This window comes from Apteryx rowi, unplaced genomic scaffold (assembly GCF_003343035.1).
Source record: "Apteryx rowi isolate R43461 unplaced genomic scaffold, aptRow1 scaffold_132, whole genome shotgun sequence".
Taxonomy (NCBI): Eukaryota; Metazoa; Chordata; class Aves; order Apterygiformes; family Apterygidae; genus Apteryx; species Apteryx rowi.
The window spans coordinates 1952129-1977923 of NW_020447553.1; the positions used below are offsets into that span (position 1 = coordinate 1952129).

The 25795-nt window shown below is 45.7% G+C and overlaps 1 protein-coding gene across 15 annotated transcripts; it reads right to left on the minus strand.

Moving 5' to 3' along the window:
• LOC112961416 (gastricsin-like) lies at window positions 1-25507 on the minus strand. Of its 15 annotated transcripts, XM_026056547.1 has the most exons (22): window positions 25310-25499; window positions 23070-23203; window positions 22594-22682; window positions 21876-22062; window positions 21079-21221; window positions 20189-20273; window positions 19326-19487; window positions 18586-18743; window positions 14478-14573; window positions 8961-9038; window positions 8310-8362; window positions 7103-7240; window positions 6393-6546; window positions 5668-5785; window positions 5375-5493; window positions 4747-4946; window positions 4359-4478; window positions 3902-4049; window positions 3510-3605; window positions 3146-3297; window positions 1881-1943; window positions 1-79 (listed from the first exon to the last, which is right to left on the minus strand). In XM_026056547.1, exons 3-21 carry the CDS (start codon window positions 22657-22659, stop codon window positions 1901-1903), a joined length of 2316 nt encoding a protein of 771 aa, XP_025912332.1. In that variant the 5' UTR covers window positions 22660-22682; window positions 23070-23203; window positions 25310-25499; the 3' UTR covers window positions 1-79; window positions 1881-1900. The 15 variants fall into 15 exon arrangements, with proteins under 15 accessions (XP_025912332.1, XP_025912331.1, XP_025912333.1 ...); XM_026056546.1 differs by lacking the exon at window positions 1-79 and having other exon boundaries at window positions 1856-1943; XM_026056548.1 differs by lacking the exons at window positions 1-79; window positions 14478-14573 and having other exon boundaries at window positions 1856-1943; window positions 25310-25498.
• Window positions 25508-25795: the final 288 nt, after the last annotated feature.

Here is a 25795-nt window from a genome sequence, read left to right on the forward strand (position 1 = left end):
CTGCATCAGATGACCCACTCCCAAAAAAAGATTTGTGGTGCTGGTGAGCATGCTGCAGTAGTCCTGCTGTCCTTCACACCTGCATGTAAAGACAGGGAAAATTGTTTGTTTTTCTTCTGTGGAAGAAAGAGAACCATAAACACTGAGATTTCCCAAAGTGCCAACAAACACAGAAAACATACCAAAACATTTTCAGTTATAACCTGAACTTTTTCTAGTAATAGGAAAATTGAGGGAGACATTTTCCATTTTCCTCAAAACGTTTTGTATAAACCCATAGTTACAGAAATTCCTATAGAAATATAGCCTGTAGCATGTTACTGTGTGACACAGGAATGTTGTTCATGGACAACCCATTCCCTTAATGCCTTCATTGCCGCTGGATCCAGGGCTTTGGCACAGCATCATGAGCAGTGCCCTGCTCCGTGCAAATCTCAGACCAGGATGGACAACAGCCACTCCTGGCCAGGGGGCTCAGCGCAATTTGCATTTCCACTGAGACCATGGAAGCTGCCGAGTGCTCAGCGCTTTTGGAAACCTGCCCAGAAATGCATAACAGGCAGTTTAAATCAATGTTTTATACCCATTCAGCAATTGTCGAGGGATAATCAGGTTGTGAATCCCACAGCTAAATAACTGCTCTCCATCTCTGCTCAACGAGCTCTGAAGGCAGTTTGACACACAGCCGTTTAATCAGCAGCAATAGCTTTGGAGAGCGCTGATTGCCCCGCACACGCTGACGGGAGGCTAAGGAGGGACCTAAGGTCCATTGAGAACGAAATGAGCTATCTGGAGAAACACAGCACAAAGCCATCAGTGTGCAATGCCACAGATGCTGGGCCAGGAGAAGTCTGTCTGGCTCTCCAGGCAAGCGGGGACAAGCCAACATTATCTAGGAGCCAGTCAGGCCTGGGAAGGGAGCAGGGCAGCAGCCCTTGTGCTAAAGCCTTCTTTGGAGGAGCAGATTGCAGCTGAGCTCAAGGCAGAAACTCCGGTCTCTGCCTCACCTGCGTGATATTTCTGGACACTCACRCTGCAGCACGTTCTCCAGGACACCTCCACAAGCTGCAGCAGAGCCTGGCCAAGACAAGCTCCTGCATGAGAGTTGATTCCTCTGCAACCAGCTCCCATACACGACGCCCCAGTGACCTCCTCAGACCTCGTTTAAGCCTCCAATCTGAGCAGCTTGCTTTTTTCCACGTGGGGGAAAAGCCTGTTCTCCATTATCTGCCGATAGCCCAGTGTCACTATCGCTGTGCTCATCCAGTGTCAATGCTTTGCACATATTTTATTCCCTCAGGAGTACTGGGGAGTGTGTGTCCTTTGCTGGATATTGAGACTATAATAAGGCAATTATCTTGTTTGCTAGCAGGACTGATAGAAAGATCAACTTATTAAGATTGGATAAAAGGCAAATTCTGGCTGAAAGCAAAGAGCAGTTATCAAAACGTCAATATTCTGAGTGTTATCTGCAGGTTCCCACAGGGATTCCGGCTTGCCAAAAGACAAAGGAATAAGGTGCCCTCTACAGCACACAGAAACACATTCTACTTYTGTTGCTTTTTGACCCAAAAATTAAATAGCATTTGTATGCTGAGTCATTTAGTTTAAAGGGGAATCAAGAATTTAGAGTTTCTGACATCAAAAATTGTGTGRGCTTGAGCAGAGCAGGATTCAAACAACTTATTTCTCCCCCCAGCTCCAAGCCCCTTTGAGCAGCTACTCACCCAAACAGACCTCTAATGCAGGACTTCTCCTCAGGGCCAAAGCTCTGCTAATTTCCCTTTCTTTGCTTATAGCTTCTTTTCTGTGTTGGTTTAATGCTTTCATCTCACATGCAAACATGCTCCAGTCCAGGGAATCCTGTTTCCTCTGCTCACCTGATAACAGCAGACCCTCTTTACATCCCATGGCCAACTCCTCCACCTCTCCTGGGACACGAGCTGTGCAAAAACAGCAAGTGAGATGAGCTGTGAGTAGCAGGTTTCCCTGCCACCTTGAGGGCTTAAACCATCAACTTTCAACACAAGCCAACAAATCCTGTCAAACTAACAGACCAAACAGCCACTGAAGAGGCGGATATTCTACAAAATTCCCATCTCCCCAAACCCACTACCTCTCACAGAGCATTTCACAGGATTAGGAATGGGATCTAAAGGAAGATGAGGCATTCAGCCTCCCCCATAACCCAGAGACTTCTCCCACCTGCAGACACCACTGACCAGTGCAGGCTGGGGAGAAAAGCCTTTTCACAAAGAGATTGCAATCACTCTTAACTCCTCCTAGTCTACTCTAGTCTCTGCTCTACTGACGACAATCCCATAGAGAAGTGACTGGTCCCAACTCTAGGACAACTTACCACCCTGATTCCTGGGCCTTTGCCCCAGTCACAAGATACTGCTATTTATCTCAACAAATGGTAGCATATAACTTAAACGTGAATGTGGGACTGCCAGGAGATTCYCCTGGTCATTAGACAAATCCTGTTGCTCTCACAGCACCACGTCAGCTAAAACCTTCCCTGAAAGTGCCAAATCCCACCTTGCTGTTAGCGAGCAGAAATCTGGGTAAACCCAATTTTCCATGCCCTGTAACTCCCCTTGCATGTGCTGGGAGATGTGCAGATGGAAAGGGGCAAGGGTTATCAGGCTCATGAAAAGGGGAGAGGGGTGAAGTTATTTAGCAAGTGTTTCAAGCCCGAGACATTCCTTTGTATAATATGTGACCACTTTCTATGTGTCTTTTAGCTAAATAACATCCTTGTGCTTAGCTTAACTTTAAGTTTGCTCCTGCTTAGGATAGGCTACTTGCAGTAAGTCTGGCTGTGACATCTGCTTTTACCCTCTGTTTTGTTGAGCATGTTCTGGAGAGGAAACCTGTTGGAGTTTTTCTTGTTCTATTTTGTATCCCCCCTCCAAAAAAATCACTTTATCTTATTTTTATGGTGTTTTTATTTCTTTGCAGTTGCTTTTGGAAAGAAACCCATACTTTCATCATACAGATTTCACAGGAGAGAGGCTGTAAATTTTGCAGACATGGAGGAGGGGAAGAAACTCCAGATGCTCTGACACACAGAGGCACGAGGGGCTGTGATGTTAGGTGAGGGGAAGCAGCGACACGGTCAGGAGGAGCCGGTTCTGCTTACACAGCAGTGGCAAAGCCCACTTGGTTGTTGCCCAGGTCATAGACGGAGTAGTAAGACCTCAGGAAGACATCCCCAAGAATCCACAGGGGCTGCCCATTCTGGGATGCCAGGTAGGTAGGTTCAATCCCAACGGTGCAGTAGTCGTTCTCGCTCTGTTGAGCAGAAATAATTGTTAAAAAGCTCCAGCTCCAGAGCTCTGGCCACCGCCCACCAGCCATCCACCAGGTACGGGTTACACAGGCACAGCTGTGGCCAGCGCACCCACATCCAGATGGCAGCTCTCCCTTAGCAGGAGAGCTTCCGTGCAAGGCAGATGCCATGGAGAGAGGCACACAGGAGCCGGATGAGCCATGAGATGACATACCTGGAGCACGTAGGCAGAGGGAGGCAAGGGGAAGCTGGTGCCGCTGATGACGAAGATGAGGGTGGGCAAGCTCTCGGTGTCACAGCTAGCCACGTACTAGAGAAAGAGTAAACCACAGCTAGTTTATATCTGGTGCACTTGGTACAGGCACAGTTCAGTGTTTCCCAGGATACGTGACAGGCTCTCAGAAGAAGCTGTGACCCAGGAATAGAACCAGGAATCCAGACATCCAAATTTTATATATTCTGTCATTTCCCCTGCAGAGATTAGGGCAAAACCTGGAAGATTTCCTATGTCCCTCCAATCCCACTGCTGATCGGCATCTGCCTGCCCCAGATGACAGATACATCTCCCATTTCTATTTCATCTTTTGTCCAGCCTGGTCTCCTTACCTGGCCATTGTCATCAGCTTGAGCTCCAATGTACTGCATCAGCTCAGAAAAGATCTGCTGAGGAGCAGTGAGGAGGGAGGTTCCTGTATCAACAATTCCCTGGCAGCCCTGGCTACACCAGTTGCTGGTCTGTTCACCAACAGAGAAACTACAGAAACAGAGAACAAGCTGCAAGTAAAACATGCTCAACTCTGCTGCAGAACAAATGGAGGACAGGGGCACTGTGTATGAGGAATGTCCAAATGCTTCCTACATCTGCACCTTAAAAAGGATGAGTTTCTATGGTTATATGTAGGCAGAGCCAAGAAGAGACCCCAGAGCTCAAACTGTCCAAGATATGAAGTCTCTGAATCATGATCCAGAGTGACTGGACCTGACAGAAAAGTTCTTGTTGTAGCCACAGGTCTAAGAACAGCTAAAGCTGGTACAGAGGAAACAGGAGAAAGTCCCATTTTACCTTTCAATCCCAATYTGCCAGTAGGTAGTCTGGGTGACAGGAGTCCAGGTGATTTGGCCTGTGTACAGGCTGGAGTCAACACCTCCCAAGACAAGCTCACCCCCTTGGCTGCCCTCCTGCCTGCAAGAGAAAAGCACAAGCAAAATACCTGGTTATTTGAGGTGATTGACARCCACCAACACCAGCCCATTGGAAGGGGATACAAACTAGTAAACAGAAGAGGGAGGGGTAAACACTGAATGAACAGGAGAGCAGGAATGAAGTGTAAACCACCAGGTTCTCCTGAAGGTATTGGAGATCCATGAGATTTGCAGTAAAAGGGAATAGTCTTGGGAAGCACAAAGGCAACATAAGGTAGAAGGAAAAAGGGGAAGAGCCACGTCCTTACCCACTCAGGTAGAAGCTGAAGATGGGGGCATCAAGCAGGTTTTCCTGCAGCAAGCCCTGCATCACAGTTTGGGCACCCCCAGCAGAAAGGGAAGGGTAGGCCAGACCCAGGATGCCGTCAAACTGAGCATACACAAAGTTGCTGCCAGGCTCAGTCTCACTCAGGCCAAACTCCTGGTTCGTGATGGAAAGGCTCTGGATCTAGGGCACGAAAGAAAGCAGGCACAGTTTATCTGAGTGCAGCACAGGGCATCACTACCCAAGGACAAACAGCGGGTGCACCGGGACAGCCAGGCTATGTACCAGGAGCACTAAGCTGAAATAAGTGCCTGCCTGACCAAAGAAGGGCTTTGCCATCCTGCTACTATGCCTGAAAGCCACGTACCACATATATGAAATAAGAGACTTTCCATTACAGCCAAGCAATAGAGCTCCCCCTTTTGCTCACAAGGGAGCATTTTATATTTCTAGAAATGAACAACCCAGGTTTTTCCAGGTACACGCTCTGGACATGCATTTCACAGGCCACGGGATATGGGCAGGTGGCCTTGTTTAGTGCGCTGCTGCTGACCAAAATGCAGAGCAAAGCCAGAGGCGCCCCTTCCTCCGCCAGCTGAAGTGTCACTTACTGCAACAGTGTCGTAGCCAAAAATGCCAGTGAGGCTGCCAGATCCATACTGTATGGAGAAGTACTGATTCTGAGTTGAAAACGTGGAGGACTGGCTGGGGTTGAACATAGTGTGGCTGGCTAAATTGGAAAAGGAAAACAGAAGAGCATGAACTTTCAGCTCATACAAATGAAGGCTGCAGACTCACAGCCAGATGGGGAGACCCTGATCAGAGACCATCTTCAGTGCAAGCAACAGGGGACTCTAATTTGAGCATAATTTGCCATCATCCTCCCTTCACAGGAGTTACTCACTGCAGGCCTCGCTCTGGCAGTACGTGGATGGCACCCACAGGTTGGAGGAGCCAGTGTCGAAGAGCACCAAGAAGTTCTGGGGGGGGGTCCCAATGCTGATCTGCCCATAGTAGGACATCTAGAGGAAAGGGGACATGTTTTTCAATCCCACATTACTCTTTGGCCAACAGCACCGCTAGGTGCACGTGCTACTTCTCAGCCCATGCAACCACCAGCATTACGGGATTGTGGGTTCCCAATGACAGTTCATGGGGCTGGAGGGATTGCCAGTTCAAGCTCTTCCTTGATAATTTAGACATTCTTGCTCTAGGAGATTCAATTAAAATAACAAGGTAAGTTTTGCCTGGTGCACAGCATTTGCTCTCTGCTTGGGTTCTCTAACCAAGAAAAGCAATTGGTGGAAGCCGGGATGGCACAGGCATGTCTGAAGCAGCTGTGTTTATGAACTGTTCACAAGCATGCTCATTCTTTACACAATGCTGCACGAGCTGGTTTCAGAGTATTTCCAAAACAGAGAATATAGCACACAGCTGAACAGCTCCCATCCACATTAAAATAAATATTCCTCTTTTCCTACGCAACTATAAGAACTGCTCCTGAAATAAACAGTTGGGCTCGAAATCTGACATGTAACTTCCCAAATTTCTCTCTCTATTCCTGCTCCATTCCTCCCATCTATACACTTACTTTTCCTCCCTTATTTTCAGCAGCCAGTGGATACTCACATCCATGTTATTAGACAGGGGCTCGTAGGCAGTGGCAAAGTTATTGAAGAACTTGTAGGCAGGGTCATAGTGGCGGTGTTTCTCCAGGTATTTGTGGAGCACACCCTTCTCCTTCATTGTTTCCCTTATGGACTTGCCTTTCAGCAAAGGAACTCTGCATGCATGCAATTAGCAAAAAGTCATCAAATCAGCGTGATATCAAGTGGCTCTTCACTTCTCATCAGACCCCCTAATTTTGACTCCTCCTATTCCTTTTCCATCCTCTTTCCATTCCTCCCCTGCCTGATTATACTCCTGTATACAGATTTTTCCAGTGTGTTGATTTGCAGCAGTTAGGGTGTCTCTAGAGGAATATGGTCTAGTCTGGCTACTGGAAAAGTCCTGTGCTTTGGATCCTGATCCCTTCAACTGATGCAAAATGAGTTTGACCTCAGGCCTACCATGGCCATGACCCTTATTAGCATGACCTCTTTGGGATACAATAAGCAGTATCAGGGAAAGCCAAGAGTAAGGGAAAGACAGTCAGAAATTGCTCAGCGTTAATGTGAAAACCATGACCACTTTCTAAAGCCTAAGCCATAATAGTAATAGTAAGCACTGGTCCAGGACAAAACCTAAGACTCCCAACACACATCTCACATCGCTACTCTTTCTGACTCACCACCATATTGGAAACAACTAAAATGCTCATGTGGTTATTCCATGCTTACCTCAACAACCCCTCAGAGAGGTGGAGGCAGACCAGGACGAGGATCAGCCACTTCATGATGATCTTCTCTTGCAGGCAGTTTCTGAAGAGAGCTCCAGTCACCTTGCTTTTTCCTGGATCCCACGCTGATGCTGGAGCTCTGCAGCAAATCCTTATATACCCAAAGGTGGTCCTCATCTCCTTGCGTCACTACACACTCACATGCCTTAAGTTTATCAATGCATCCATAACATTTACACGAAGTATTTACCCCACAGTGCTAAGGACTATCAAGAAAACTCCAGGTCAAATACAAATACAAATGCTGTTTCATTTTCAAGCTATTCCTTGAACAAAGAAGTTGATAAAAATGACTTGATAAGAGTAACCCAAACCCACAAGAGGGAAGTTCACTACTAACCAACTTCTTTTTGATTTGATAGGGATATCTGTCTTTCTCAAAAGCCAAACAAAAGAAAAATTTCATTGTGTTTTCCTGAGATAGGATTGAAAGAATAACACAGGTTATCATCAGTTTTACAATTTCTTCCATTTCCATTCCAGTTCTTACCTCTAGCGCTTTAGAAAGTCATGGAATGACCCCGAAAGAAAGAAACACACAGGCTTGGTTTGGAAAGACACTATACACAAAGGCATGCTCGCTTAGGAAGACAGAGAAGGCCCCATTAGCTGTTCTTAAATTGACTCCTGCTGGGGAAAGAGTTTTCAGGAGGAATTTTTATAAGCCATGGAACTAAATGGCATGTTTTACCAAACAATTAGCCCTCATGTGCTGTAGAGCTTAAAAAAAAACAAATAAACTCTTTGCACAGAGCTATTGGCAGAGAACCTATGTAAAGGCCCCTGCACCTGGAGTGGATCAGCACAGCTAGCAAGAGTGAAACAGCATCTTGTTCAACACTGGTTTTAGGAGCTAAAGCACTTCATTCCCACCAGCCCTCAAATTCCATCCCTTCCAAAATATTGCCACAAGTTCCTCATGGTGGAAACAGCATGGCTTAAAGGATGGGTACTCCAGAGAGCATTAATACTCTCACTACATTTAACCTCTATTCATCAAATTGCAAGGAAACTTTGAGTTTTCTCATCCACACTCTTGTAGTCAACTGTAAGCAATGTCTCTGCCCCAAAATGAGGTTCCATGAAAGAGTAAATGATTTCAGAGCCTCAGCTCCTGTATCACACAGGTCAGAAACCCTCATCCAAACCTTTCTGCACCAAGTCCAATTTCCAGCTCAAACAAGCAGCAGGTAGAATTGTCCTGCAAAGATAYACCATGGGCAATCAGCCAACAGAGAGGGAAAGATGCCTGTCTGTGCACCCATGCCCGTTTCTTTTTTATTTATTTTTTTAAACCTACTGAACTATTTTTTTATAATTTTTCCTGTTAGCAAAATCAGACTGAATTGCTTCCTTTCCGTTTTCCTCTCCAAACCGTCAACAGTACATTCTTCAGTCTGTCATCATAACTAAGAAACACTCCATCCTGGGATGCACATTTACCTCCATCCGTGGGAGCAGACAGGGGTGCTGGGGGTGATGGAGAAGTAATATGGTTGCACAGAGCTGTCTACACAATCTGCCCTCTCCTCCCTTCCTGTCCCAGGGACCTCAGCAGTTCAGTTTAGGAACACGTCACATGGCAAGCATTCTGTTCTCTGGCTTATCATCAAAAGGACAAACAATATCTTTTCACTCAAATGAAATCTTATCATCAAGGATCAGAATAAACAGTAGAAACTGTTCACCCCCCTGACCAAAACAAGAGAGGAATGGAAAGAACATGATTGACTGGAGATATCAGGTGACCAATATTCCCAAACAGACCCAAGTTGTTTTTTATGGAACATGTGTCTCACCTTCAAGGTCCATAAGAGCACAGATAAGGTATCTGGCTGTGCCCAGTCATGATGGGAGATGCACTGCTTACTGTCCACCTGCAAAAATAACATATTCTAGTAAAGAAGTGGAGGTGGAGGACAATGGAAAAAAGTGGGATTTGGGGTGGGGGCAGTACCCAGGGCCCCTGTGCAATGCCTTAAGCACCACATTGGGTAAGCAGGAATAACGCAACCTGACCCAGCACTCATTTGGTGAGTGTCTTAATGCACAAAGATCAAAGTCCCTCAGATTTTCCATCTTGAATGACATAGGCATATTCGTGCTTACCCATTCTGACAGTTTAAGGTGCTTAATTAACACTGTCAAGGTTTCCAGGAACAAAGTGAGGGATAAAATTATCTAAACTGGGTTTTTTGGTGTATACTTTCCCAATCCCATTTTTTAAGATTATTTTGCTCATTTTTGTGTCTTTGCTTAATGCTGAACAAAGATCTTCACTAAACCATCTACGAGAATAGATTAGAGATGTGTAATTTCCTAGAACTCAAGTTGAATAGTATTCGTTTTGTTTCCTTCTTCTTGAAGATCAAGCTCTTGAAATAAAGACAGCCTCAGCTTTGCTTTAAAAACAGTTCTAATACCTAGATTTATTTGCAGAAATCAAAAATATGAGCACTGAAGGCTCAAACAGCAAAAGTCAGGTGGAAAACTCCCAACCTTTTAAAATTAGAGCTCATAATATTTAAGCTATTTTTTGAAAGAAAGAGGAAGGAACCTGATGCAACTTTGAATGGTTGGTCCTTGTTGGGTATAGCATAGCTTACACAGCAGTTATATGCAGGTTTGACCTACTCTGTTCCAATTCACAGATGATAAGATGTTCAAATGCTAAAAATTTACAAAGTGATAGCTGGAAACCAAAGAAACTGACCCTGCAAATCAACCCTCGTCCTTGCCCTCATCAGACTTTCTTTAATGGTGCCTGCTTGACTTGGAACAGCCTCTAAAATCCCACAAGCCAAAAATCTCCCTCTGCACACACAAATTCAAGAATTATTTTGCTTGTGTGGCCATGCTCTTCCTGCCTTTTGGGCATCTCTGTGAGCATAACACAAGAAAGATCCTCACTTTTCTGAGGAGGCAGTCATCATTCGCATTCTGTATCGCGTCTGCTGTTGAGAGACGGCAGAACAGATCCTCGAGGTAAAACCAGTATTAATGCTTCATTACCACTGAGTCTGAATCCTTTACAATATGTCTAATGTAGTGAGACTAGCCAGACAGAAGAGCGCAACCGCTGCTCCAGGTAGAATACATAAGGACATAGACTGAGATACACCAATTATTCCTTCAGAGAAGGGAGCCCTGGAAAACAAAGGTTGCAAGCAGTCCAGACTGAAGTGCTCAAGGACAACTCTTCATGAAGACTTCAGGGGCGGAGCAGCAAAACCTGCTGAGGGCTGGGTTTAAAGAGTGAGAGCTGCCTGTGGGATCCAGGATCAAAGGGGGTAAATTGCAGAATGCAAGATGCATGACTTCTGGCCTAGCTATAGAGAGGCCAGGAACCACAGGGCAAGAGAGGGTCTACGTAATCCTATCCAGATCCTGGGAGCTTTCAATTTTAAATAAAAACTAAAATGCACTTTGAAATGTGACGATTTTCTCTTTGCAACATACAGAAAAGACACCATCACCAGATAATCATCATATTCCATTTATTCTGTATACATTCATAGTGCACGTTAATGTAAGACATGAGCACTCCTCGGGTAACATAGCACTGCTATTGTTCTTTGCCTTTAAGGTTACACCCGGATGAAATATAAAGAGGGACTGAATGCATATCCATAGAAACAACCTGAAGAAGCATTTACACAGCACGATCAACCTCTATGGTCAGAGCAACTCTGAATCCCCGGTGGCCAGAGCCCCGAAGCACCTTTGTTTTTCTGCCACATCAGAAATGCTCAGTATCAAAGACACCAGTACAAGTAACAAGGAGAATCACATGGGAGTAGAGTTTGAGATTACACAGTTGCATCTGGGCCTTCCAACTTTAAAATCACCTTCAGTTATGAAGGAAAAACAAATTAGATCCCCTCTTTAGAATTAGCCTTTTCTATACCTTGGCCTGTAAGTGCCAACTTCAAAGCTTTCAGGATTTCCCCTAATGTATTCACTTCTGGTCCTGCTCAGTAACAGGAGTCTAAACCTGTTCTGCTACCTGTGCATGGCATTTCAAGATGAGCCTAGCTTGGTTGAAAAACAAGCTCCCCACAAAGACTGGATGCACGACCCCACAGAAGCTGTTATTTGAATTACTATGAGGCAACGCATTCATTAACAATCACTCATTAATGATACTTCACAGGGAAGACACCAGCAGAGAGGGCTGAGTAGCATTACACAGAGGGACAGAGAGAAGACTTTGGCAGAAAATGGCTAAGAGAGCGTACAGCAGTACTACAAAGCCCTGATACAGCACTCTCGCCCCCAGATCAGAAAAGCGTCATAGAAAGGTCAGTACCATTCTCCTGATTTTGCCATGGTGAAACTGAGACGTGGGGACGGGACACGCTCTGCCGACAGCCGCAGAGCAGGCCAGGGCAGAGCCAGAGCAGGATCAGAGGTCGAGAGCGTGAGCGAGAGCTGGTGCAGCACCTCCCCGCCGGCCGTGCTGCACAGACCGCATGCACCTCCCAACGAGAGGTGCGCACATGCAGGTAGCGGCCCTGCTAGCTTGAGACAGGAGTCTGGGAATCAGAGGTATTTAGTCAGTCATTTCTCACTGGAAATAAAGACAGCAACAGCTGAAGCTGGTTTGTTTTTCCTCCCAGTGAGCAGCATGGCTTAGGTAATAAAAATAACACTTAGTACTTCAGTAACAACTAACACGTTCAAACCTCTTTGCAAAAATATCGATGCCTTAAACCTCACAGTTTGGCCTCTCCTTTGCTGTCCTCTCCCTGTAAGGCAGGTACAGCGCACAAATGCTCATATCTTCTCTCCCTAGGAGAAAAAGCAGGCACATAGAATGGGATGAAAGAAGAAACAAAACCCCTTCCACAATGAGAGACAACTGAGAGCCAGGAAATGCTATATCTCTAATAAGAGAACAGGAAAAGGAACAGGTAAAAGATCTATTTATGCAATCACCAGGGAAGAAATATCCAGAGAAATACCAGAGGAGAAAGTCCAGCTGATTAATTCAAAAACTCAGACAAGAACCACTTAAAGAGGTTAAGTCAAACTCTCTCTGCACAGCACACAGCTCTTCAATCTTGCAAGCAGGGGAAAGGAGACCAGCAAGGATGCAATACAGGCTCCAGTGGGGCTACGCAAACCTGCTAAGCAGCCAGGTACAGAACCTGGCAGTTAGGTCCATGCTGCCAGGCCCTCACTGCTATCCAGGCTGGCTTCATGTCACTGCCTAGATCTTTCCTTACAAACCAAAGAAAGTCTCAGCAAACACAACAGCTGAACACTGCTCCTTCTTCCAAGCTACCATTCACAGGCGGAACAGGTCAGCACAAGGGGCAACACTAGCATGAACCATCTGCCTTCCAGAACCAGGCTTGGGAAAGCAACAGATCTCATGGTTTCAGTTCAGCTTCAGGGACTAACTCCAGAGAAAAGGGTTTCAGACATACATTTGCATATTCATTTCCTCCTAGTCAACTGCGTGGCATCAGTTAGATGCACGGAGGCCTGGAGGAATCCCTCAATCTCACCACCAGATGTACGGATGTGACCACAAAGGGTGAGGTATTCTGCTCTGTGGAGGTCATCTTGGTTGTGCGGGGTGTACCATGGCTGAAGGGGAGAGTGACAGTCAATGGTTATCCCTAATTTAGTTCCCCATCTAAGAAGTAAGCATGCACATATATAATTAGCATGCATCCATTGGGAAAGTCCAGCATACTCGCATGTAAGGCTCAAAGCAACATCTGTAAGAAAGGAAACCATTATACAGAGACAAAGGCAGAATTATGCGATGGTAAAATGAATTCTAGCCACCTGATGGAATACTCTCTTAAATAGCCAATYGGTCACAGCTGTGACTCTACCAAATTTAGTGGCATTACCCCTTGGGGGAATCTGGCCCACAAAAAGTAAATTAAGCAGGGACATGAAAGAGGAAAGCAATCTTTGCAAAGTGCCATAAAAATACAACACACTTCATAAACATGATTTTCAACCAAAAGAAAATAGTATCAGGAAAAGACTCCGAAGAATTACCAGTAGGAATCACTATTCCTAATGCCTGTTACCCAAATCAAAGAGGAGGGAACTGAAAAAACGAGAAAATACTAATTCAAATGCCCTAGCCCTTTCAACCTGCCACTGATTTTTTCTCCCCGAAACTGTTTCAAGTCTGGCCACTAGAGGAAGCTGTGAGACTGGAGAGCACCGCTCAGGTTTTAATATTAGGGAGAAATCCAAGATAACATCACTTCTGTTCCTGGTGCTCCAAGAACTGCTGCCTCAGAGTYCAAACACAACTCCAGACTTTTCTTCCATTTTCACATCACCTGCGAAACTGAGCATCAAGAAGTTTTGAAAGGATCCTGCTCTTGTGAAGTTATCCACAAAAATGAAAAAGTAAGAAAAGCACTGGCACATGAACATGGTGCGTCCCCTGAAAGCCATAAATGATAAGTGGTTCCCTGCATGAGGTCTCCCATTTAATTGCTTTAACATTAATCAAAACAAACCCAATACAAACAGATAGCTGTGACGAGCTTTACGTCCCCTAAGCTTTCTGGGAGCCTGCAATATCTCACGAGCAAAGCCTGCCGAGCCAGCAACRCTGCCCCCTCTACTCAAGGCCACAAGGGAGAACAGGAAGCAAAGCAGAAGACAGTGAAGCAAGACTATCAGACTACTATTCCCTGAAAATAGCAAACACAGAAGCAGCCAACACAGGCCCTCCTTTGACCTTACAGATGAGAAAATTTAATTTTTCTTCTCCTTTTTTGAATAGGTGCAGCATGCACTCCTATAAACAGAGTAAGAAATGTCATAAGGGAACAGCGGTAACGTATTTGCTATGTACACACACAGCTATTTCATAGTGGTCTCCTTGTCACTACTGCTTTCTACGTCCTTGTGAGGTAGGGGAGCATTAGCTTCACTGGAAGAAGAAAGGGAGGCACAAGCCAGGCAACATAATTGTCCAGGGGACGTGAAAGTGGTTTGAATGGTCAAGGCCAGCTTTCCCAAATCCAAAGCTAATTTAGAGCCACCTAAATGGGATTCCCCTAGGACACACTGGGAAGCCCAGCCTCTGCTAGGCCTACAGAGAGGAAACGTCAGCAGTCAAGCTGTGCTGTCCCAAAGCCCTGAGCTCCCGACAACTACAGACCCTCACACCGGCCTCACCCCGCCGGAGACCCGCAGCAGCCCCGAAGGCCACCAGTGCCCACAGGGAGCAGCCAGTGACACCAAGAAAAGAGGCAGCCCAGGCCTCTCCTACCTTCTCCCTGGACAGGTGAGCAGTCAAGCAGCAGCGGCTTCCTTTGCATTTAACCAACCTGAAAACGTGGCAAAAAGCCTCTTCCATGTGGGTGGGAAAGGGCCCTGACATCTTGCTCCATGTAAACGTCAAACATTTCATCCTTTTTTTCTTTCTGGGGGGAAGAAGGGAATACATATTTTGTATTTCTCAGCTCAGGCAGTGACACTGGAAAGGCAGGCTTATATGGAGGCTCCCAGAGCACTGACCCTTGCTGTCATGTCAGGGTTCCTACTGCTGTCCCAGAGGGTGATACTTAGAGCTCGTAAACTCTTTATTTAAATAGCTTCCTTAAAGTTTAATACAGTTGACTTTTCTTTTTTCAAATAAATAATTTCTTTTTTCACTTCCCTAAACGAAACCTAGATTTAGGGGGATACATTACTTGTCTTTTTTCCATTAAATAAAGTTATTTGGCATACATATAAAAATATATTACTCAGGTTTCCTTTCAGTTATAAAACACATAATGGTTGAGGTGGAGAACAGAATGGAAGACAAGCACAAGGACTTCCCCCAAAAAAGAAAAATCACTGAATTTCAGCACATGGTGCACTTTGGTTTTACACTGCAATAAACAGCAAGCCAAGAAATTTGTGCTCTGCAGACTCAGGCATGGCATTAGTTATATTTTTATCACTTTTCTTAAATGTACAGCACATGTCTTTGCTCCCAGAAAGGTCACATTCCAATATGATACTATAGCACTTCAGAAATCCGGAAATCAAGTTTCTGGACATCAGAATCAGGTTACAACTGGACGATCAGGGAGGAAAGTGAAGAATATGGACAGCAAAAAGGTGGGACTCCAAACGCAGAGCACTTCTGTCTCATAGAAACATCTAACAGTGGCAAAGAGTAACCCAGGAAGGGATTAGGCTGCAGCATGTCTCCAGGCACAGAATGGCAGTGGAACATCCTGCAATGGGAGAGAAGCAGAGACCCTACACAGCACCTCACACGTAGGCCTGACAGCTCAGCTTGTATTCAGCCCTTGTCTCAGTAGATAAACCCACTTCAAAGGCCATAGATTTATCCAAGAGCCCAATTTAGCCCTTCCAAGTCTACAGTTGTATGAAACAAATTGCACATTCAGTCAAAACACTGATCAAATATTTCGCGTGGATTCAGCCAGGCATGTGGGTGTAGGCAACAACTTTGATGTGACTCCAAGCTTGGCTGCTTTGCAGCTCCGCTCACACTCGCATGTCTCCTGTACCATTTCCCACCCACCCTGCGACAGTGAGCCCCAGTTAGCAAGTTTTGGATTCACAGCTGCTCTTTTCCCCCCCTTTGCAGTCCAGCAAAGCCACAAACTCTGTTCCGAGATCTGTTCCCCAACAAAGGTTGTGAGCTGCTGAGAGGACGTGTTTCATACTGGCACCAGCTTTCGCAATTATCAATTGCGATAAATAAACAAACAAATAAATAAATAAGAGAATAAACAAATAAATAAAACAACAAATCAACAGCTGCCAAAAAGAATCTTTAAAAACCAGAACAGGTAACATACTACTGAAGATTTCTAAACCAAGCCTCAAACTTCTCTCTTATTTGCAGTCTTCCCATTCTCTTTTTAAGCAAGGTCTCCTCAGGAAACCAGGTTTATGTGATCACAGTGTCTATGTCCATGTCTGTCTGTCCTCCTCTGTTAATTTCTGGAGATGCCCAATTCCAATCAAATCTGAGAAAGGGACAGAAGAATCAAAGACTTCTATGGGCTTCAGGAAAATAGGCAACAGARAAGAGGGGAGACAGCAGTAGCGACTTGAGAGGGAGAAAGACTGCACCAGGAGCTCCCATGTCATCAGGGACCAGAGAAACCACAGGGGAAAAAACAGACTTTGGAATGATCCCACTGCAGAGGCTGCTTCCCCTGGAGCTCATCAGGAGTCACAAGGCATGAAATCCCCAAGAAAYGAGCTCAATTTGCAGTCAAGCTCCTAAAGCAACTTGCTTTTAGGAACGCTCCTCCACCATGCTACTGCCCTGCCTCTACAGCCAGGCTGTTGGCACCATTCAAGGAGCTGCCAGGAAAGCAGGAGAGTTAGCCCTATTCAAAGTTGTATCCACACAGTGCCAGTTCTACTGCTGGCACCTTCTGCTCCTCTCTCCAGAAAGAAAATTTAACCCTCAAACAACGTCTTCAAAAATCCCACAAGCCTTTAAAAACAAACTACACAGAAAGAGTGGAGAGGGGAAGAYTGACAAACAGACTAGCCTTAACATCAGCTGTAGGAGCCATCCCATGACACCAGGTAATGGGGTAAACAGGAAAGCAGAAGGCAATGGCAAATGGAAGTCACACCGGGCAATACACTGAAGGGCAGATACCGAAGCCACAACACAGTGCTTGCACTTGGCATTCCCCCTTACAGAGGCAGGTCAGTGCTGTTATGTCGAGTTTTCCTTGAAGTCCCATCATCTCTTGGCAGGGCCCTTTGCAAATTGGACATGGCTGCTGTCTTTTTTAGGTCAATGACCGCATAGGAGTCCGTCCGGCGGGCTTCGTGGGTGGCAGGAGGTGGGGCATGGGGGACCGGTGGGTTCTGATGTCCCTTGTGCGGCTCAGCCTCCAGCTCCACCTGGATGTAGTTGAGCTGCCGTGGCTGCTCTGGACAGGGCCGGGGGAAGTCGAAGTTGAACACACTGGACATGCAGTTGCGACGAGGCTTTGGCAGGAAGCCACTGAGCCGCAGGCCACTGCCCCCGTGCAGCGCAGTGTTTTCCGAGTTCATGTAGTTCTGCAGAGGATCATCTTCACCAGCCTCAGGGTAGCCATTGGGGGAAGGTGTCAGTCCATCCCCAGTGTCTGTGTCCTCCTCCCCTCGTTGGAGCGGCTGGCACTCCCACACTGGAGGCAGCGATGGCAAGTTCTCATAGTGCAGCAAAGCCGTTCTGCGATGGGAGCAGCCGGTTAAGCCCAGGTCCTCCCGGGTGAGTTTCAAGCGCCCACCTCGGCGGAGAGACGTGCTGCTGGGGGGCAGCAAGCCGTTGACATTCTCATAGACGCACTGGGGTGAAGGACACTCATCCTCACACTCGTTGTTGTTGTTGTTGGGGGCACAGAAGTGCATCCTGCACTCCCGGTGGTGCTGACAGATGCTATCTTGTTTCACCATGTGCCTGTAGGTGGATGTGGGACCTAACACAAACTTAACCTCCCCTGGCTGCAGAAAGACCTGGGGATTGCGGTCTTCTAGAGAGCAGCTGTGGTTCCTATGGGGGAAAGGAGGGTGGACTTCAGGCAAGGAGTGCATACAATGTCGGCCCCTCAGCTCCTGATCACCATTGGCTGTGTTCACGTAGGTGTGGGACTGCAAGGAGAGAAGCAGAGGGACAGTGAAAGGAGAAGAGAAGAGAAGAGATGAGAACACAGCAGGTTACAGCAGCTGAGAAAACAACAGGAAAGGGAAAGAGTTGGGTGGTTGATGGAGTAGAAAGAGAACAAAGAATTTCAGAACTTGAGAAGATTTTGGGAAGCAAAAGGTCATTGGTGGATTTGTGGATTGAAGGAGGGACGAAAAGGAGTCCAACTGTAGAAGATTCAGATCATCTGTTTCATGCTAGAYACACATATATGGGACAGAACAAAAAGCAAAGCCACCAGCAAAATATTTTACTGAGCAGTTTACACTGCAGCTATTGCTGAATTCACAGCTACCTAGGTTTACCTGACAACGTTGAGGACCATAGGATCATGTAGGGCAAATCTTAAAATTCTAAAACCAAGAAAAGAGATCTGAACACCAAAAATAAAATGCAGAGTCTCAACTTGGGCACGCATCTGCATATCAATTTAGAGGTTGTAGTAACTGATAGACAGAGCAACATGACCTGGACTCGCATAGAAAATTAAGTGCTGCTGTTAAATAATAGCCAAGGCAATATCAGTGGATTAAGGAAGCCAAGTCAGTCCATCTCAATAGAGTGTTTGTTCCAGTGAAGCATGAGAGAGCAGAAGCCTCCAAGACCAAAATGAAGCAAAAGAAACAACGAATGATGAGGTATGAGGATCCCCTGAGCTTTGCTGGAGGAAGAGAAGCCTAGAATTGCACAGGACTGCTAGAGAAACATGCTTGTTGTTCATTGCTTGCAATAAAAGAATTTAGGAGATCCATGTTTACCTGCTCATCAGGCCCAATGAGAGCATGAGTAGAGTCTTCACCCACAGAAGAATGCCTCAGGCTGCTCACGGAGGGGGGGCGAGCTGTGGAATAAGATAGGGTTTCTCCAGGGAAGCTGGGAAATCCATTGGGAAATCCTGGGACAGTGTACCCCAGATCTGGGAGACAATTGAGACAGATAACGATTAGAGCATTAATTTGATACAAAATACAGAGGTGGCTGCATTTTCACAATGAGCTGGTCTCTTAAATGCACCCTGGAAGGCAGAATCAGCTTGTCTGGAGAAGTCTTCTACCATGAGGCTCATAGTATACATACAAGGGCTAGGCCCCCTTGTTTAAATTTAAGTCACTCCTAATGGAGGCAGGAATTGAGCAAACCTGAATTCTCCCAGATGTGTTTTCCTTTAGGAACCACCTGATCCTTGTAGGTACTATTTAAAAAGGCCACTTGGCAGAGGTCCAGATGAAAACCAACTGAAGGCTGACAACTTGCTTAACTACTGAAGGGCTTTTTTTTGCCATTTCCTTGGAAACAAAATATCACATTGCAAACAAGTGGGGCCTTAAAAAAACATGCTGCATGGGACATGCACAGATGCAAAGAGACAGGTCAGCTGCGAGCCAGTACATGGGAGAGACCCATGGGCTGGAAAGGGCAGCTTTCACACAAGCAATTGCAGATATTGCTCATGTCTCTGCATTCCCCCTCTTCTCCCCAGATGCTGAAGAAGCCTTACTGTTGGGTGTMTGGGGAGTCCGGGAAATCTCCCGCTCTGTGGGGTGACTGTTCCTGGTGATGACAACAGGCTCTTCCACTACGTTGATACTATTACATTGCATCAGGTCCTGAAGCAAATTAAAGATCTCCTCTGCTCTGGAACACTTAAATGCAAAAATCCCTGCACAGTAATGAAGAAGAGGGTCAAAAGAGCAAAAAAGCAAGCCTGCTTTAACAAGAGTATAATTCTGGGCTATAAATAAACAAGTATGATTGATTTTAACATGTTTAACGCAATCAATCCCTGCAACTCACAGCCACAGGAGAACAACTAACTCAGTGGATTAATGAAAGATCAGACATTTCTGTAAGTCGTGAGAATGTTCATCCTTTCATTGGACAGGATAAAAATTTGTTAGGAGGACGTAAATCCTCATGCTTTAAGTCATAAACTGAATAGATATATAAACAGGAAAAGAGTCTCCCTTTTATTATGCAATGACTGGGTAGAAAGTGTCTTGCATCTTTCTTTAAGGCCCATGGCACTAGCCACTAGCCAAAGCAGGACACTAAAGAGAGCTGCCGGGACTTGGTAAGGCAGTTCCTAGACTCCTTACAAACACGCTGACAATTCATAAGGCAATATTTTGTAAGCCACTTTCTATATGCAGCTGCATCCTGATACAACATTTCTGCATAGCATAACCTATTGCTGCAGCAAAGCAAATACGATGCCACAACTACCATCTGAACAAATGGTGCATTACTAGAAGAAAAAGACCACCTCAATTATCTTACGCGGATTGATCCTACAAGAGCAGAAGTGCGAAAGGGACAAGCTAACTGGTCTTGTTCCATCTCTAATCTTCTATTTTAACTCACTTGGCACCCAGTCCAATTCCCATTGCCAGTGGAAAGTCTTTCCAGTGACCGACGGGAGCTGAATGGGGCCTTGTGGAGTCTGCACCTGAGGGAGGGACAAGAGCACCATATTTCAAAAAAATGTATCAAAATAAACAGTGGCTCCCCAGCTGAGCAGCCCAAACCAGACCTGGTGTGCGCAGAGCTAACCAATCCCAAGCTGGCACGCACACACATGCACAAGAGCCATAGCAACAAGAACAGCATGGCAACAACAGCTCCTACCCCAAAGAAAAATGTTTAAAATACTCCAGCCAAAATATAGCTGTATGTGCCTTATTTAAGATGGGGAGCTGCAGCGGGAAGGAATTCTCCAAATAAAATGAACTGAGCAGAAAAATTTCCTGCAAGGAAAGGAAGAAACTAATCAAAATACGGTGGCATCCATCCGATTTTTGTCTGCATTAAGACTGATGAGTTAGCATGTGTCTACTGAAAGATCTTCTAATATATGAAGAGCAAATAGCTCTGCTTTATCATCACTATCTGGATCTAAACGAAAAAAGCAAGGCAGAATTCTAATTACTGATCTGCATCCTGCAAAGGCAAAACAGACAACCAAAGACGAGCAATTCCCATTGCTGGCAACTGATAAGCACACAATTCCAGGAGAGGAAAACCCCACTTACATAAATATTAAAAAGGAGCATACGGCATTACAGATTTGCGCAGCACTTCACACAGACACTGCACAGTCATGTGCTGCCCTTCTGGATAAGAAGGAGTTTGCAAAYACATTAGTAGAATGAAGAAACACAAACTTTTTTTTTTCCCATTGGTCCTATGTGCCAAGAAAATGCTCAGTTTTTTAAAAGCAAGAGAGACAGACTGGTAAAGGGACTAATAGGCACCATAGTAAAATTGAAGTCTATTCCCAGCTCTGTGATGACTTGGCATGTACTCCTGGGTGAGTCACTTCCCTTCTCTACACACAGCATCCCCATGCATAAGATCTGTAAAACATAAAACTCCTTTGCCCCCATGTTACAAGTTGCTGCCAAACAGAAAATACAAAGCATTAAGTAGAACTAGTACTAACTAAGGCAGAGAGAATACACTGAGAAATACAAGAATGTGTTTAAACTACTACTGCTACTGATGTGTATGTGGAAGCTCAGAAATTAGCAAATCCTAAGAGACCTGGAAAAGATGCAGATCATGCCCTTTTACTTTCTCCCTGGAGTTGAAAGATGCTTAATAAAGCTTTAGTCTTGCAAAAAGCACTTTCTAGCTCCTAGAAGAACATCTCCAACAACCCCTCCTACCACAGCTAAACATGCTTAGCTCCAAAGCACGGAGCTGGCAGTATAACTAATATCCTGTCCAACACTAAATATGTCTCATCCAGTTAAAACTTGAACTCAAGCCTGTTGTACCGGTTACCTTATGAGAGCTGATACCCTAGTGAAATGAGACTGCTAGATTTCTGCCCAGGTCCTGAGTCTCAATATTGCTAGCGTTAGTGTTTTAATTGGGAGTATTAACCGTATGCGYAGGCACATTCCCGTATTCTGGGGGAAGAGAGGCTGCAAATGAACATGCTGATTTGTTAGATTCAGGGACTTGGGAAGACATAAGTGTCAACTCACTCGAGCTTCCTGGGAATGGAAACTGCAGAGCTCCTTCCCCCAGGAAACACAACACTCACCCTGCCCCGTCTGGCAGCGACGTCCGCTCTCAAAGGAGAAGAGGTTGGAGTCATAGCCATAGCGGCGCAAGCAGAGGTAGGGCCACCTGACAGCATCTCGCTTGTGAGTGTGCAAGATGAGCTCCGTCTGCGTCAGTTCCATAATCCCAGATCCCAGCTCGTTACCTTCATCGTCCACGTTCGTTACCTGCAGAGGTGACACTGCTCGCATCAGGAAAATCTGTGCACTTGTACCCAAAAAAGTGTTACAGGTTTAAGCCCACCCACRAAGATACTGTAATTCCCATGGACTCCCCCTTCGTTCACTAAGATGCATTTTTTTCAGTTGAGAGCATGAATTCATTGCTGGCAGAAGGCGCCAAGTCGGCAGCCTTGGAGACTGTACGCTTGGCAGTTCAGCTGATGTCTCTCAACACAGACACTGGAAGACAGCCCTGAGCAATAAGAAATTTCTCTCCAGTTCTCCATTTCCTTGCTAAGGGAGAATCTCAGAGCAGAGGCAATATCTGAGACCTATTTTTCAAGCAAGGTTTCTTAATTAAAAACAAACAAACAAACAAACCAACAACATATTTGCAAATCTCATCACATGAAAGACCTCATGTGAAAGAGCAGACGTTTGCTTTGCCTTCCTGCCTGGTGTCCAGCCCAGGCTGGGCTTTTCTAGTAGTTGTTGATGTCACGGATTCCCCTCTGAGGATGAAAGTCCAATAGGTACCTTAAATTTGGTGGGATGGTTGTCTGGGATGCTGTCCCTGCACAGACAACTGTAGCAGCTCCCCATGACGTCAGCATAAGAGGTAATCCCTGGGAGTGGACACAAAACAGAGGACAATCATATCTTCAAACCATCTCCTCCATCCTCTCAGAACATACAGCATTTACACCCTGTATCCTCCTTAATCACCCTGCACATGGCCCAGTGTGTTTGAATCTCMAACTTTGTTTGCTTTGAAAACTCTTCAGTGTGTTACTCAATTAATGGACATCACATAATATAAGGCTGATTAAGAATAACAGCTCTCAGGTGCTACTTTATTCACTTGTTCATTAATTTGCAATATAGTCTAAGATATTCCATTTCACCCCTTACAGGAGAGCTGTACCAACAAACAGGTATAGCATGAACTTACCCAAAGCACTCCTGTGGGGATTGAATAAAGTTTGTAACTTTTAATCTCACTTGGTTCTTACCATTAGGCAACTGTTTGATCTTTTTGGAGGAGTGGGAAGAAATCCCACTACTGTCCCTCTATCTCCCTTGGGACTTCATGGTAACCAGGCGTTAGAGTCACCCAGAACACAAGGGAAACTGCCCCATCTTCTACCTGACAAGGAGAATACAATCAAACAGATCAACAGATAAAAGACAGAGAATAATAATAGAAATTTGGGGGAGGGTTGTCACTGAATTTCCCTCAAATATCACACGGAAGCAAAGTGTACATTTTTTTAAATTGACTACCAGCATTTAAATGAATATAGAAAATAATTCTGCATAGACCACTCCTAAAACACACAGCACGTCTAATACAGACACCAGGTATGCACATGTGCACTGTTATTGCACAGCTAGTGAAAATTATCCTTCAACACTATTTGTGCCAATTTTCTAGCAAATGAATGTCATTAAGAACTCAGCACAGACACTCACAGGACTTGAAACCATTTGCATCCCAATGGGCAAAGCCTACAAAGTATGTTCAAAAATGTAACTTCTGAAAAACATGCAGTCTATAGCTAAAAAACCCTAAAAATAAGAGACATTTTACTTCTTAACTTTGAGATCCTGTCGAGGAGGGCAGTTTATCAGAGCTATCGTAATACAAACAAAATACTGAATGGCAGATGGCTTTAAAGATGTAAGGAATCACACACATCTGCTGCTTAGGAATGTGAAGACATCTTCATTAGATGGAAGGTCCTTAAGGGTCAGAGAACAAGCAGCCTTAAAAGCAAATGAACACAACAGCTGTTGTATGTTGAACTATGAAAAGGAACAAATGCCAGAAAACAAAAAGAAGCAGCTATCTAGTCTTTTTCAGAGAGTGCAAGCACGCAGGAGTTACAAACGCTAGTAGTAAGAAAAACTGGTATCTCTGATGCAGTTTTAACAAACTTCGTGTCAACTCTAGGGCGCTAGAACCAGCAGCAGATAGTACAACATGATGCCATGCTTTATTTGGCAAGAATAGCTAATGATCTCTCCATCTGAGGCGTGAGAGAATAAAGCCATATGGATAACCAGCCTGGCACTACAACAGTAAGTAAAATGAAAAGGCTATTGGAAATCTCTCACTCTGGCATGCCAGAGTCTGCCTCACCAGTCGCTCCAAATTAAACAGTGAATCACGGAGTTGTATCTGTGCACAAAACCACATTACACAAACTGCCCTCAGACTTCCAGACAGCGCGCAGCCTGACTGCACAGTGTCGTGAAGGGATGGGGCAGAGCTGGCAGTGAACTGACCAAGGGGTCCCACTTCATTTTTGGCATCAAAACACAATCTAAATTACCTTCCATGGCAATTTCATATCACATTGCCTTAACTTTGACCCCTGAAGAATTCCCAACCCTGTCCTAATCCTTCAAAGTCCTCCAGAACCTGACAACTTCCTTTTGAGCAAGTTGGAGGAGCATCGTCCCAAATCAGCTGGCCGCCTGCCTTTTCGCGCACACCAGTCACCCCAATCGTAATAATGCCACACGTTCCCTGCTCAGCAGGGCATCCTGTTCAAGTTGCCCTATTTGTTTTTCTAGGCTCAGTATGGATTTAATCCCAGATGACTTTACAGGCTTTGATCAATAATTTAGCAACAGATTCCTCTCTGTTTCATCTAATCTGGTCACTAGGGGCCTTGTTCTCCACAGTTTCTGTCCTTCCATTCCCACCTTATCAATTCTCTTGGTAAAAAATATCTTGCAGAAAACACATTACCTTTGCCCCCTCTCACTTCTTTATCCCTCTCTCCCTCTGGTGCTTCCTTCGCCCCTCATCTCTCTAACCTGTGAGGGGTTTAGGAAGGAGTGCTGTGGCCTATCCTGAATTGTTATTATGGTTGGAACTGAACAAATGAGAAAAAACATAGCAAGATCCCCAAGGACTCCCTTGGTACTTCCAGCTACTCCTCACTTGAATTATTTTAGCCACATCCCTTTCATACAAATACCGAGAGTCTCAAGACTCCAGTCCCTTGCTCGGTGCTTTCAACACACACCTTTCTGATGGCTGCGTTCACAACTTCAAAGCCTTTACTGCTTGAACCAAACACACTACCAGCACCATATACTTCTCTGAAAGCAAGAGCACATGCCTCCCAAGATCAGTAGTCCCATTCCCCTCCACTGTCTCCCAAGTTACCAGGACCCAAACCTAGATCCTCCTAGACATCTTCACACCCCTCCTCGGCCCACTCTCCAAACCAGAGCTCACCTCTTCCTATTTCATAGCCAGGTTGCTCACTCTCCTTGCAAACCTTCTATGGAGACGCCCTCCACACCTCCAAGCCCGCAGAAGACCCTGCCATGCCTCTGTGCTCAATTATCCTAAAACCTAGCAAAGCAGAAGAGGGTCCGTCTAATCCCAGGTGACCCAGGCACCTGGTCCAAGCACCCCAGTCGCGTGGCACTGTGAGCAAAGCGCACCAGGGGGCAAACCCACGCTGACAGCATTGCACGAGGATTCTTGGCGTGCAAACACATCCGGCTCCCCAYGAGCACCCTTCTGATGGCCGGTATCAACAGACCCACTTCCCCCCTCAGCAGCCACCAACATGGGGGGAGGAGGAAAGGGGCTGCAAGCACGCCCTGTCCCGCAAGAGGGGCTGCTGTAAAAGAGAAGGGGGTGCGAGAGCCGGGGGCGAGGAAGGGGCCTGCACAGCCCCTGGATGGTCAGGGCAAGGGGGCACCAGGACAGGGC